This window comes from Carica papaya, chromosome 5 (assembly GCF_054855325.1).
Source record: "Carica papaya isolate Zhongbai chromosome 5, ASM5485532v1, whole genome shotgun sequence".
Lineage (NCBI taxonomy): Eukaryota > Viridiplantae > Streptophyta > Magnoliopsida > Brassicales > Caricaceae > Carica > Carica papaya.
In genome coordinates, this window is record NC_142313.1 from 36671229 (window position 1) to 36683476 (window position 12248).

The 12248-nt window shown below is 33.8% G+C and overlaps 1 protein-coding gene across 5 annotated transcripts in view; it reads right to left on the reverse strand.

Moving 5' to 3' along the window:
• Positions 1–780: 780 nt before the first annotated feature.
• The window catches only part of LOC110817833 (ribulose bisphosphate carboxylase/oxygenase activase, chloroplastic-like), a 36098-nt gene continuing 24630 nt past the window's right edge, over positions 781–12248 (reverse strand). For all 5 annotated transcript variants that reach the window (XM_088220613.1, XM_088220616.1, XM_088220614.1 and 2 more), the window contains one exon: positions 781–1478. In XM_088220613.1, the coding sequence (XP_088076739.1) occupies positions 1002–1478 (477 nt within the window). In that variant the 3' untranslated portion in view covers positions 781–1001. The remainder of the gene's footprint in view (positions 1479–12248) is intronic.

A 12248-nucleotide genomic window follows, 5' to 3' on the forward strand; every position in this document is an offset into this window, starting at 1 on the left:
CTTCAAACTTCTAAGGTTCTAAATTCAAGTCTAACCTATCATTGTAAATTACCAGGTGTGCTTTTCATCTTTCTCCTGCAAGACTATGTAGTTTTGTGCTAAAAATAACACTTTGCAGTGCCAAAGCACATGTAGGCAGTTTGATTTTTCTAACACGAGAAAGGATCAATGTCAGTTATGAGTTTGCTACTTCATTTACCCCATTCTTTTACCTACATGAAGATGGTACCAATTCATAAAAATTCTAAGAAAAAATTGAAATTGAATTGATAGGAAAAGATCATTTAGTTGGATCGTCATTGCATCTTTCTCTTCGTTCAACATCATTCATCCTACTTCTAGCTACATTAACTACTTGTTTATAGAATAGTCAACTTGGATTAAGCAGGAAATTCTCAAAGAACCAAATGACACATACTACAATTGATTTCTTATCTTGGGAACAAAACTCTTTGATCAATCAAATATCATCCAAATCGACGAAAAGAAAACCCAAAGCAGACGAACTGTATTTATGCCAAAGACCAACTAGCTATTGTTATAACAAAACTTTTTTATGCGAACAATAAACACAATCTAAATTCAAAGACATAATTCTAAACGACAGAACAATCAAGCACAAAAGTCAAGAGGCAGTAATCGCCAAACCAAAATACCCAACTGCAATAACAGAGAAAGTAGAAAACAATATTAGGGCTAATTTTGAACAAATTAATTGCAGAAAAAAGTGCTAATTCCATAACCAAGCAAACATAAAGTGTAACTGAGAGACGCCCCATCTGTAGCATGCACTATGATCCAACTATATTAGAATTTCAAATTTAAACTATATTATCTCGACATAACAGAACCAGAGAAGAGAACAAACTAATGACATAACAGCAGCGTACCAATAATCAAAATCTTCAAAACCCATCAACGTCCAAGCTTCAAAACTAGATATCTCATATCTAAAAGCTGTAAACAAAACAAAAAACCACAGAATAGAAAAACCAGAAACCTCAACGGTAACTCTTCTGGAATCTGGCACGAGCACCGCGACCACCGAACTTCTTGGGCTCGCACCTCCTGGGGTCAGCAACGAGAAGGGTCCTATCGTAACTCACCAGAATGTCCTTAATCTCCTTCTTTTGCTGCTCATCAACGAACTTCTGGTAGAAAGCCACTAAGGCCTTGGCGATGCTCTGTCGGATCGCATAGATCTGGGAGGTGTGCCCACCACCCTTGACTCGGATCCGCATGTCGACACCGGCGAAACGGTGACGTCCAAGGAGAAGGATTGGCTCGTATGCCTTAAAACGCAGGATCTCTGGCTCCACCAGCTCGATTGGGCAGCCGTTAATCTTGATCAGTCCGCGGCCACGCTTGCAGTGAGTGACCGCCACCGCTGTTTTCTTCCGGCCGAAGCACTGTACAGACTCAACCGGACCTTGAGTCGCCATTTTTAGGGTTTTTGGGGGTTCAAGGGAAGGAGAATTCTGCAAAGATGGATGCAAAAAGAAGAAAAAGTTGAGTATTTGTTTATATAGAATGGCAAGGGTGGCTACTGGCTAGGGTTTTTTCTCAGGATGGTTTAGCATAGGTTTAATTGTCAAACTAGTTTCTGATATTTGGACTATTTGTAAATTGTTACGTGTTTTAATTTTTTTTAATTTCTATATTAATCTTTTAATTAACCTATCAGTTAAAATATTCAATTTAAGATTTTGTTCAATTTAAAAACATTCAAATCTTATTTGTTGAAGACAAAAGCTTCCAGTTATGCTCTGTCTCTCAAGCTAGAATGTGAAAATCCACTGTAAATATATATATATATATTCAACTTCTTGTAAATTAAATTCCCGTAATTAAAATATTGTGACTTGTTCTAATGTCATAATTATCACATGGTAATAACATGTTAAAAAGTTTATTTAGTTTAACAATAATTTATATAAATATCTTATTAAAAAAATGAAAGTAAGAAATTTAATTATAATCATTGATAAGTCAAATATTAGATTGAAAAGTAAATTAACGATCAGTAATAGTTTCTGCTATTAAATTAAAAAATATATATTTAATTTAAATTTATTTACTACTTCAAATTTATTGAAAAATATTTATTGGTTTTAATATTTTTACAAAATACTTAATTTATATAAAAAATTACTAATATAAATCAAGGTGGCACAAATCATAATAGACTACAATGGAGATCAATGATACATGAAAACTCACGATCACAAAGAGAATCATTGCTACATGAGCTTCTAAGCTCAAGGCCACATAAGGAATCAAGGCATGAAAGGTCATGTTATTTAGGGGATCAAGGCCATATGAGAGGAGATTAAGACATAATCCACAAGGAAGCCTATCCACTTGAAGGGAAGCCTAAAATAGATCCAATTCAAGGTGCACTTGTGCTTTATGAATGGATTATCACTGTGTCAAGTGGACAAAGTACAATATCATGGGACAAGAAACTCAAGAAAGACCTTCAAGCTTATGCCAAAAGGTAAATCCATAAAGAATAAAGTTTTGAGCCAAACTTGGGAGGTCTTGAAAGGTGGAGGCTAGGTCCATTAAGTAAAAGGGAGTCTCCGCCAAGCATTCTCTGACAATTCATGGGATTTTCAACCAACTCATCCATAAAAGAGTTCTTATTCTTAATGAAAACCACCCAACAAGAATCTTTACTCATGGGAGATATGGCTGGTTTTCCAAACTTAAAAAGGATAAAAAATCATTATCCTATCATTGGTGGTCGAACACAAGCTAATCTTTCATAAGGAGTCCTACAAATCTTGAACACTAAACCAAGTCCTATACAACTCAAACTCGAAGCTACAAGAGTCCTTAAGTTGTCGGACTCTAGAGTGTTGCATCGTCTATAAGTATAGGAAGACAATCACTCTTTTTGGAAGAGTCATAGCTAAACATTCATCTCTTGTAAGGCATATTATACATGTGAAAATAAGGATTTTTATCAAAATAAGAGTCCTCAAAATCTTGAGCAACCGAACAAATCTTATTCAAAGAACCATATACCTCTTATCTTGGACAAATTTCAACTTCAAATAAATCAAGGATAAGAGTTCTTATCACACGAAGTCATGGTTGGATCTTAATTCATCTTCAAAGGTGAGAAAATCTTCTCAAGATAGATGTCATTACCGAGCATTCTACTCCAATAGATATTCAACTACATCCTTAATGAGTTCATGCATTTCATATTTTTTTATTCAAGAGTAACGAGTGCATTCTTATTTTTGAAATAAAAAAAGAGAAGATGTATTAATGTGAGGTGCTAATGGAGCACTACCCATTTACAAAAAATTTACATATCAATTAGCATATCTATAATAGAACCTAAATCTTCAAAACCTTTTAGATTATGCCCTAAAATAATAAAGTCAAAACAATAAAACTATTTATCTTTGATGCTATTAAAATCTTGTTCAAGCCCCTCAAAAGCCCTGTTGTTTCTCTCTTTCCAAATAACCCAGAAAATGGTAAGAGAGATTAATTTAAACGTTTTGTTACTACTCAGACTTTCCCATGCCAGAAGTTTGGAATAAATAGAATTTGCCATTACCCAAGAGATCCTCACAAGTTCGAGTATCATACTCCAGAGTTTGTGAGATGTTTGACATTTCAAGAGTAGATGATTATAAGATTCAAAAGATCTATCTTGGATGGGGGCCCCGATTTCCAAATGATTTTTGAAGGGAAATGATTTTTCACTAGAGTTATGATTGGCCAGAAAAGAGTAGAGAGAGCTAACACTGAAGAGGTCATTCTTTTTAAATTTTCAATACAGTTTTATTATTTTGATTTTGCAGTTGTGTGTTTGCCAATAAGTGAAGTAAGAATTGATAATTTTCTAGTTCCTAACCTTGAAGGTTCCTCATCACTGAGACATTCCAGGAGGCAGGAATGACTGAACCAACAATATCATTTACTGTGGCAGCTTTGTATCTAGCAATCCCGTAGATAAGAGGATATTTGTCTTTTAATTTTTCTGAACCGCACCAAAAATCTTCCCAGAAACAGAACCCATTACCAATACTCCATTTTGAGCATTGAAATATCACATTATTTAGTGTAATAATATTCTTCCATAAATTGTAACTATAGTTGTTGTTTTTAATATAAGAGAGATTTTGTGGATTGTCATTATAACATTTTGAATCCATCATCATTTTCCAGAGACTGTCATTTTACCAAGAAGTGTTTTGTTTAGTTTGACAATTGATCTTAGTCCCAAGCCCCCTTTTTTTAAGGGTTTTTTTTTATCTCCAACTAATTCATTAAGTGGTATTTCTTGCAATTTTCACTATCACCCCAAAGAAAGTTACATTAGATCTATTATAGTTTTTTTGCCACTTTATTTAGTATCTTAAGCACCGATAAAAAGTAATCGGGAGATTGGAGAATGTGCTTTTAATCAAGGTCAATCTACCTCCTTTTTATAGAAATTTTTATTTCAAGTAGATAATCTATTATTGAACAAATCGATCATAGATTCCCAGCAATTACTGTCATTGTGCTTGGTGCCAAGAGGAACGCCAAGGTACTGATAAGTAACTATGTCTACTTGGAGCCCAAAAACCACACTAAAGTCTTCATTTATGGAGCTGTTTCCCAACAAAACCATCTCATATTTTTAGAGATTTACATTTAAATCAGAGATAGCTTGAAAGCATAGTAGAAAACATTTTAGAAAGATGAGGAAGCTGAAATCCGGTTGATAGAAAATCAATGTATCATCAGCGAAAAAAAGATGAAAAAATTTTATTTTGTGATCTCTGTTACTTGTAGTAATCCCTTTAATCAAGTTTGGTAATTTTGCTTTCTCAATAAGTTGATTCAGTGCCTTCATCACAATAATGAATAAGAGTGGAGAAAGGGGATCCCTTTGTCGTAGGATTCTAGAGGCATTAAAAAAAGTGGAGGGCCTGGCGTTGATGATCACAGCAAAACTAGTAGTGGAAACATATGTTTTTATCCAGCTTCTCCATTTGGATCCAAAACCAAGTCTCAAAAGCACATAATCCAAGAAATTCCAGTTAACGTGATCAAATGCCTTTTCCATGTCAAGTTTACACAGAATTCCTTCCTTGTTGTGTCTAATGGCTTCGTCAATTGTTTCATTAGCAATTAAAATGACATCAGCAATCTGTCTTCCAGGAACGAATGTGTGTTGATAGTTTCCAATGATGTTTTTTAATACATTTGACAATCGTTTTGCTAATACTTTGGATAACAATTTGTAAATACACCCAACAAGACTTATAAGACGAAAATCATTGTAATTCTTTGGCTGAGCTTTTTTGGGGATCATAACAAGAAAAGTGGAGCTAAGTAATTTTACAAAGGTTTTGTGGCTGTGGAAATCATTTAATAACTCTAATATATCACATTTGATGATATCCCAAAAAAATTGAAGAAACTTGATGTTGAAACCATCCGAATCTGGGGCTTTGTCCCCATCACATATGTAGTTTATGGTCCTTCAAGAGTCCTAAATAAGCATTGTAGTTAGGAGTCCTTAATTGTTTAAGAGTTCTTTTCCTTTAAGGGAACTCATAGCTTACATCTATAAATAAGCCTCATGTACTCGGTTGAAATCATACAATTCAATTCAAAAGTTGGTTAATAAAATTTGTTACTTGTGAGATTCTCCAACCTTCTTGTTGCGTAGAGAATTATTGTCGATTTATTAAGATAACTTGTACCGTTTTCATCAATTTCTTTTCTTGAATGAATTTTAACTTATTAAGATATTTTTTGTGACATTTTAATCAATTTATTTATCTCTATTATCTTAATTTCAATCACAGAATGATTGTGAGTTAAGTAAAAAAAATGTATTTACGACGTTAAGTTTCTATAAAGATTTATTTACGACGTTAAATTTCTATGCTAATTATATGTGTATGTTTGGATTGTATTGTTGATTCTAATGTCCTCATTAGTTAATATCAGAGCTTAGGAACTAGATACATCTCAAGCATTATATATATTTTATGTTCTTCACATGATTCTATTATCCTTGCATCCGTTCATACGCATCATAAAATAAAAACAAAAAATATATCAGCATCATATCCATATTGTTTTTCTTTACACTCGTAGCTTATTTCATCGTACTCTTATTCAATTACATCACTAAGTAGCTAATTGCATTCTAGTTACCTAACTTCAAACACAAACACATATCATTTTCATCTTTGTGTTTATATTCTGTTATCATCTAGAGTTGTTTACCACTTTTCTTCAATTAGAACTTCTTGAAGCATCATCAAACAAAATCTGATTATTTTAATTTAAAGAATTATTTTAATTATATTCTAACTCTCAAATGAACACATATGAATGAGTATGCCTAAAGTTAATAATCAATTGGTGTATAAAGAACATTCACAAACCACTCTCAAGATTAGTGTTTTTTAAGAAATAGTTTCTTAGAAAAATTGTAAAACTCACATTTTATTACCTAACCTTAAGATTTCTTCCTCTAAGGAGAAAACCATCTTAACTGTGAACTCGAGAGATTTCCTCCCAACCAATGACTTCAAAACACGTTTCTCATCATTTTCTCTCAATCTACGAGCCAAAGGAAGACTAGGGAGTATATTTTTTTGGCGAATTTGCATCTTGAATAAATTTAAGCATTGTTCAAGGTTTGTAATCAATAAAGCCTAATTAAATTTAATATAATTCATGATTGTTTGAATCTAGTTAGCATGAAAACATATAGCAAACATTCTAAGAGTTTAATAAGGATAAATTCAAATTAGGAGTTTAATGTAATCAAAGATCTAAATAAAATTTCAAGTTCCAATATGTTTAAATGCTTTACTTATATATTTTACATTGTTTTATTCAACTACTAACCGATGCTAAATTGCTAACACCTTGGTGATATCAAGAGTTTTATTCTTAAAAATTATGAACAAAATTTACATGAGATCTGTATATGTTTAAAATAAATGGAAGTAAAATAAAATGAAAGCCTTCCAAATTTTGGAGAAATTACATGAGATGAAGTTTAACTAGACCAGGTTAGCCTTGGCACCACTAATCATCAATGTTTTTCATGTATTCTTTGGAGAGTTTAGTCTCCGTTATCAGTTGCTGCTCTCTTTTTAAGGAAAACCCTGATTCAAGTAAAGCCTCCATTGTTTGCTGTTCAACAAATTATATAGAACAGAGTGGTCAACATTTGCACAGTTAATAGATTGTCCAGATCAACATCTTATGCACAGATTAGAAGTGAAGAAAATCCTCCAAAAATCTACCATATTAATCACAGTTTTAAACAGAATCTGCACTACTATTTTTGTTCTGGATCTATAAACCTTCAACCGAAGGGATAATATAATGCAATGAGAATATTAATGAAGTGTTTCCACCTTATGATATATTTAGAACTTACGGAACTCATTTAGAATTCCACATTTAGATTATGTACAGAACAAAACAATTTTTTTAAAAAAATTTATTTGCGAGTTTATAGTTAGTTCAACTGAAAGATAAGCAAAATCCTCTTGAAGATAATAAAAGTTTACCTCATATAGAATTGCGTGAAATTAAAACAATCTATTCCAAATCCAATCAACTATAATGAAATTTGAGATGCATTCTTCTAATACCACTTGAAATTCTACATGAGATCAAATTTCATCTTCTAATAGAATTTAGATCATCTTCTAGTTGAATAGGTGTTGATTTTTGTTAATAAATTCTAACTAAATATTTAGATTTGCTCCAGACAAAGCCTTAGTTTACTTAGAAGGGATGGAATTCCGAACTTAGATTAGGAAGGATAAATACTTAGGAAGACATATAAATTGACTATATTGGAATTATATGTATAATTGAGACAGAATTACCAGTGAAATATAACGCATCCATTCAACTTGAATTCTCTAGGATGTCGATTTTGATAATTTTGGATGAGATTTTCACATTTTCCTAATCATTTTTTTAATATACGAAAGTATTTAAATATAGAAGAGAAATAAACTACAAGAATAAAGGATAAGACGTCCTCAAAAAAACCGCCGTACAAAAACAGAGGCGAAACGAAAAAGATAAGAATAAAATAGTATTCCACTTCCTTTGTTACAAAATATATATGTCTCTTTTTAAAACAACCAAGAGCCTTAGTCAATAAAGACCAAGAAGATCAATCTGTCCCAAAGATATTCTGTCATTTTGCTCAGCCACAAAACCCAAAACCTTGCAAAAGTTGTACATCTCTAAAGGGTTCTTACTTTCTTTTCTACTCCATTCCCTTCTATCGAGTATACAAGAAACTCTTAAAAGTGACGGAGGGAAAGGTCATACTGAACCAAAGTATCAAAAAGAGTTGTTTAAAGCTCCCATCTCAATGGAGAAAAAGGTGGCCATAGGATTCACTTATCTAAATCACATGATAGATAACATCATAGGAAAGAGCCACGTCAGGCCTACAAACTTGCAATAAATCGTTAGTTTTAAGTTTGTTAAGCACAATAGTTGAAGCAAAAATCTTTACTTTCAAGGGAAGTTTTACCCTCCAAAATTATTGTTGAGAAGTTGATCCTGACTACTGGGGACATAAGTGGCTGGAAAATAAATTCCAGGTGCAAAACCCCCGAATAGTCTAGACTCTAAAATCTATTGTCTGCATAAGAGGAAATATTTTGTGGCTTAAGTAGGTTAAGAAAGGAGAATATATCCAAAGCATCTCAATCATTAGGTTCCTGAAGAGATGCAAACTCCAAGAAACAAGCCCATTCGACTGATTAACAAAATTGAATACGGGCAATTATGGAATAATGAAAGATTATAAATGCAAGGAAAATGACTGGCTATTATGTGTCAACCATCCAAATGTCCTCTTAAAACAAGATAAAGTTGCCATCACCCACACTAATGTTGGAAAGTGATAAGGATTCCAAATTTAAGGGAATCTTGGTCAAAATTTCATGATTCTAGCATGATTCCTTTTTCAATTAGGATCTTTGATTCTATGCTGACTAAAACTAATCTAATTAGATTTTCTCCAAAAATGTTCCCTAGATTTTCTCCTCTATAAATGTATTTATATATTGTACACACTAAATAAAAAATACAGATCAGAAAATTTTATTCAAACACTATTATTTCATGGTATCAGAGCCTAGTTTCTTACCAGCTCGAGGAAACCTGAATATGTAACCTTTTTTTCTTCTTCTCCACCATAAGGATGTCTAGTGTGAGTCAACCATCATTCTCGGAAGAATCATCCAATATTTTTTCAAGGAATCCCAGCAGTATAATACCCTTTTCTTGAACAGATGTGAATCACTCAAAAAATCACCCACCACAAAATGGGTGGGTCAAATACCATGAGTGGTTTTAGTTTGTGTTGTTAGTCATCTGAGGAAAAGGAAAAAAAGGGTTGTTTCACTGATGAAATCACTTCTTCTCCAGCATAATGATGTCTAGTGCGAGTCAACCATCATTCTTGGAAGAATCATCCAATATTTTTTCAAGGAATCCCAGCAGTATAATACCCTTTTCTTCGACAGATGTGAATCACTCACAAAAAATCACCCACCACAAAATGGGTGGGTCAAATACCGCGAGTTGTTTTAGTTTTTGTTGTTAGTCATCTGAGGAAAAGGAAAAGAAGGGTTGTTTCACCGATGAAATCACCCACCACAAAATGGGTGGGTCAAATACCGTGAGTGGTTTTAGTTTGTGTTGTCAGTCACCTGAGGAAAAGGAAAAAAAGGGTTGTTTCACCGATGAAATCACTTCTCCAGCCAAGAATAACGCCAACTAAAGGTCATGGGAAGCCAAAAACTCCATTGTTATGGTCTCCTTAGTCAACTCCATGGAACCGCACATTGGGCACACCTATCTGTTCTACAAGACAACACACGAAATTTGGAAAGCAACTCAGGAGATGTATTCGTATTTTGAAAACTCTTCTAAATGCTTTGACATTCAATCAACCCTCCGAAATACAAAGCAGAGAATGAAATCAATAACATAGTACTACAACAAGTTAGTTGAACTTCGGCAAGAGATGGATTTGTTTTATTCAATTCCATGGAAGCGTACTGATGTTGGGATACTGTAAAATCAGGTACTAGAGAAAGACCGTGTCTTTGATTTCCTTTAAGGTTTAAACAAGGAATCTGATGAAGTAAATGGGAGAATCCTTGGAACCAACCCCTTGCTATCACTTTGAGAAGCCTTCTCGAAAGTCAAATGACAAGAAAGCAAGAAGAAAATGATCCTAAATGCAACTTGTACACAGGACCCGAAAAACTATCACAAGGTTCTGCGCTTGCCACCACCTGCTCAAACTCCTCTAATTCCCAAGCTCAGAAGTCACAGGAGAATAAATTATGGTGTGAGCATTATAAAAGAAACTTATGGGGACATCCATGGGAAGTCACCAAACTTGAAACCACGAAATCAAAGAAAAACAATCCGTTTGCCCATATAACTGAGAAGCTGCTGCAGAGACCAAGAAACAAAGTGCAGCTGCATTTACTCCAGAACAAATGGATATTTTAGGAACCCTTCTCAGCCAACAAAGAACAAATGACCACTCAACTGTGACACTCACGACAATAATGGTACAACTAAGTATTATTTTATCATCTCTCTTATCACAAAAAATTGTTTCTCTAATTATAAAAATATGCTGATCTGTGGCTTATGAGAGTATCTCTATAGTGGTTGGGATAAGAGATATGGTTTCTCTAGAAACTGCACTTAAAATCAGTACTTCATGTTCCAAATTTACAAGTTAACCTTTTTTTTTCTGTTAGTAAGTAAATTAAGGATCATAATTGCATGACAACCCTTCTACATAATCATTGTGTTTTTCATTATCTACCTTCGGGGAAAATGATTGGCAATACTAAGGAAAAAAATGGCCTCTACTTCCTCACTAGTTCTTCTCTAACTCCAAAAGCACCTATTATTACTTTTCTGTCTCTAGTACCTCTGATGTTCTCTTATGGCACAAACGTCATATTCATCTTAGTTTCCTATATATGAAATGATTGGAGTCCTCATAGTTTCCTATATATGAAATAGTCGTATCCAAAATTATTCATCTATAAAGATCTTTCTTCATTTTCTTGTGAATCATGTATTCTTGCTAAATAAACAAGAAAATAATAACCTGTTCATAATACAAAATGTCAAAACCATTTCATCTCGTTCATAGGGACATTTGCGGGCATCATGAGTCACTAATTTAACAAGCAAAAAGTAGTTTATGACCTTCATAGATGACCACACTTGGGCCTCTGGGTTTACCTCCTAAAAGAAAAATATGATATCGGGTCTGTCGTTCAACAATTCCATAAGACGAAATACTTTATACATATTCTGGGCAATTATCTCATTGATAATAGAGTTGTCCATCAAAGTTCATGTGCTTATATCACTCAACAAAACATGGTAGCAGAGAGAAAAAATCATCATCTATTGGAAGTTGCCCGCTCAATTATGTTTGAAAACTTTGTGCCTCACCAATACTGGGGTGAGATGATGTTAACTACCTCTTACCTCATTAATGGGGGCTTCCGTTAAAAACACTCAATTTTCTAAGGCCCATCAGTTGTCTCCAGAAATGTTTTCCTCATGTCAGATTATTCAGTTCTCTGACTCCAAAAGTCTTTGGTTGCTCTGTGTTTGTGCATCATACCAATCCTACGTGAGGAAAATTTGACCCAAAAGCCACTAAATGTCTTTAGATACTCTCCTACTCATAAAGGTTATAAATGTTATAACCCATACTTGAAAAAAATTGTGTCCTATGATGCCACTTTTCTTGAAAATCAATCTTTTTACCCTCGTCTTTCTCTTCAGGGGAGGAGTTGAGGGAAGATAATCATTGGGATCCTTCTATATCTCATCCTGTTCCATTGTCTATTTCATCACTATTGTCCCCTTACCATCTCTATAACATACTTCCATAGGTCACTTAGGTCAAGGGGGAGAATAAACCAAGAAACAGTGTGAACTACTCACTCAAGGAGAGCACGAGTTACCCAGCAAAACCAAGCATATGAACTAACAACTGAGCCAAATTCACAAGATCCATCTCTAGGTATTTCATGGATGACCTAGATGTGCCAATTGCTATCAAACAAGTGGTAAGGTCCTGTAAGAGGGACATTTCCGTGCATCATATCCTTTCAACAATGAGTCAATGACAGTAATCATAAATGCCATACAACCCACAAGTTGGGCCAAAGAGTATG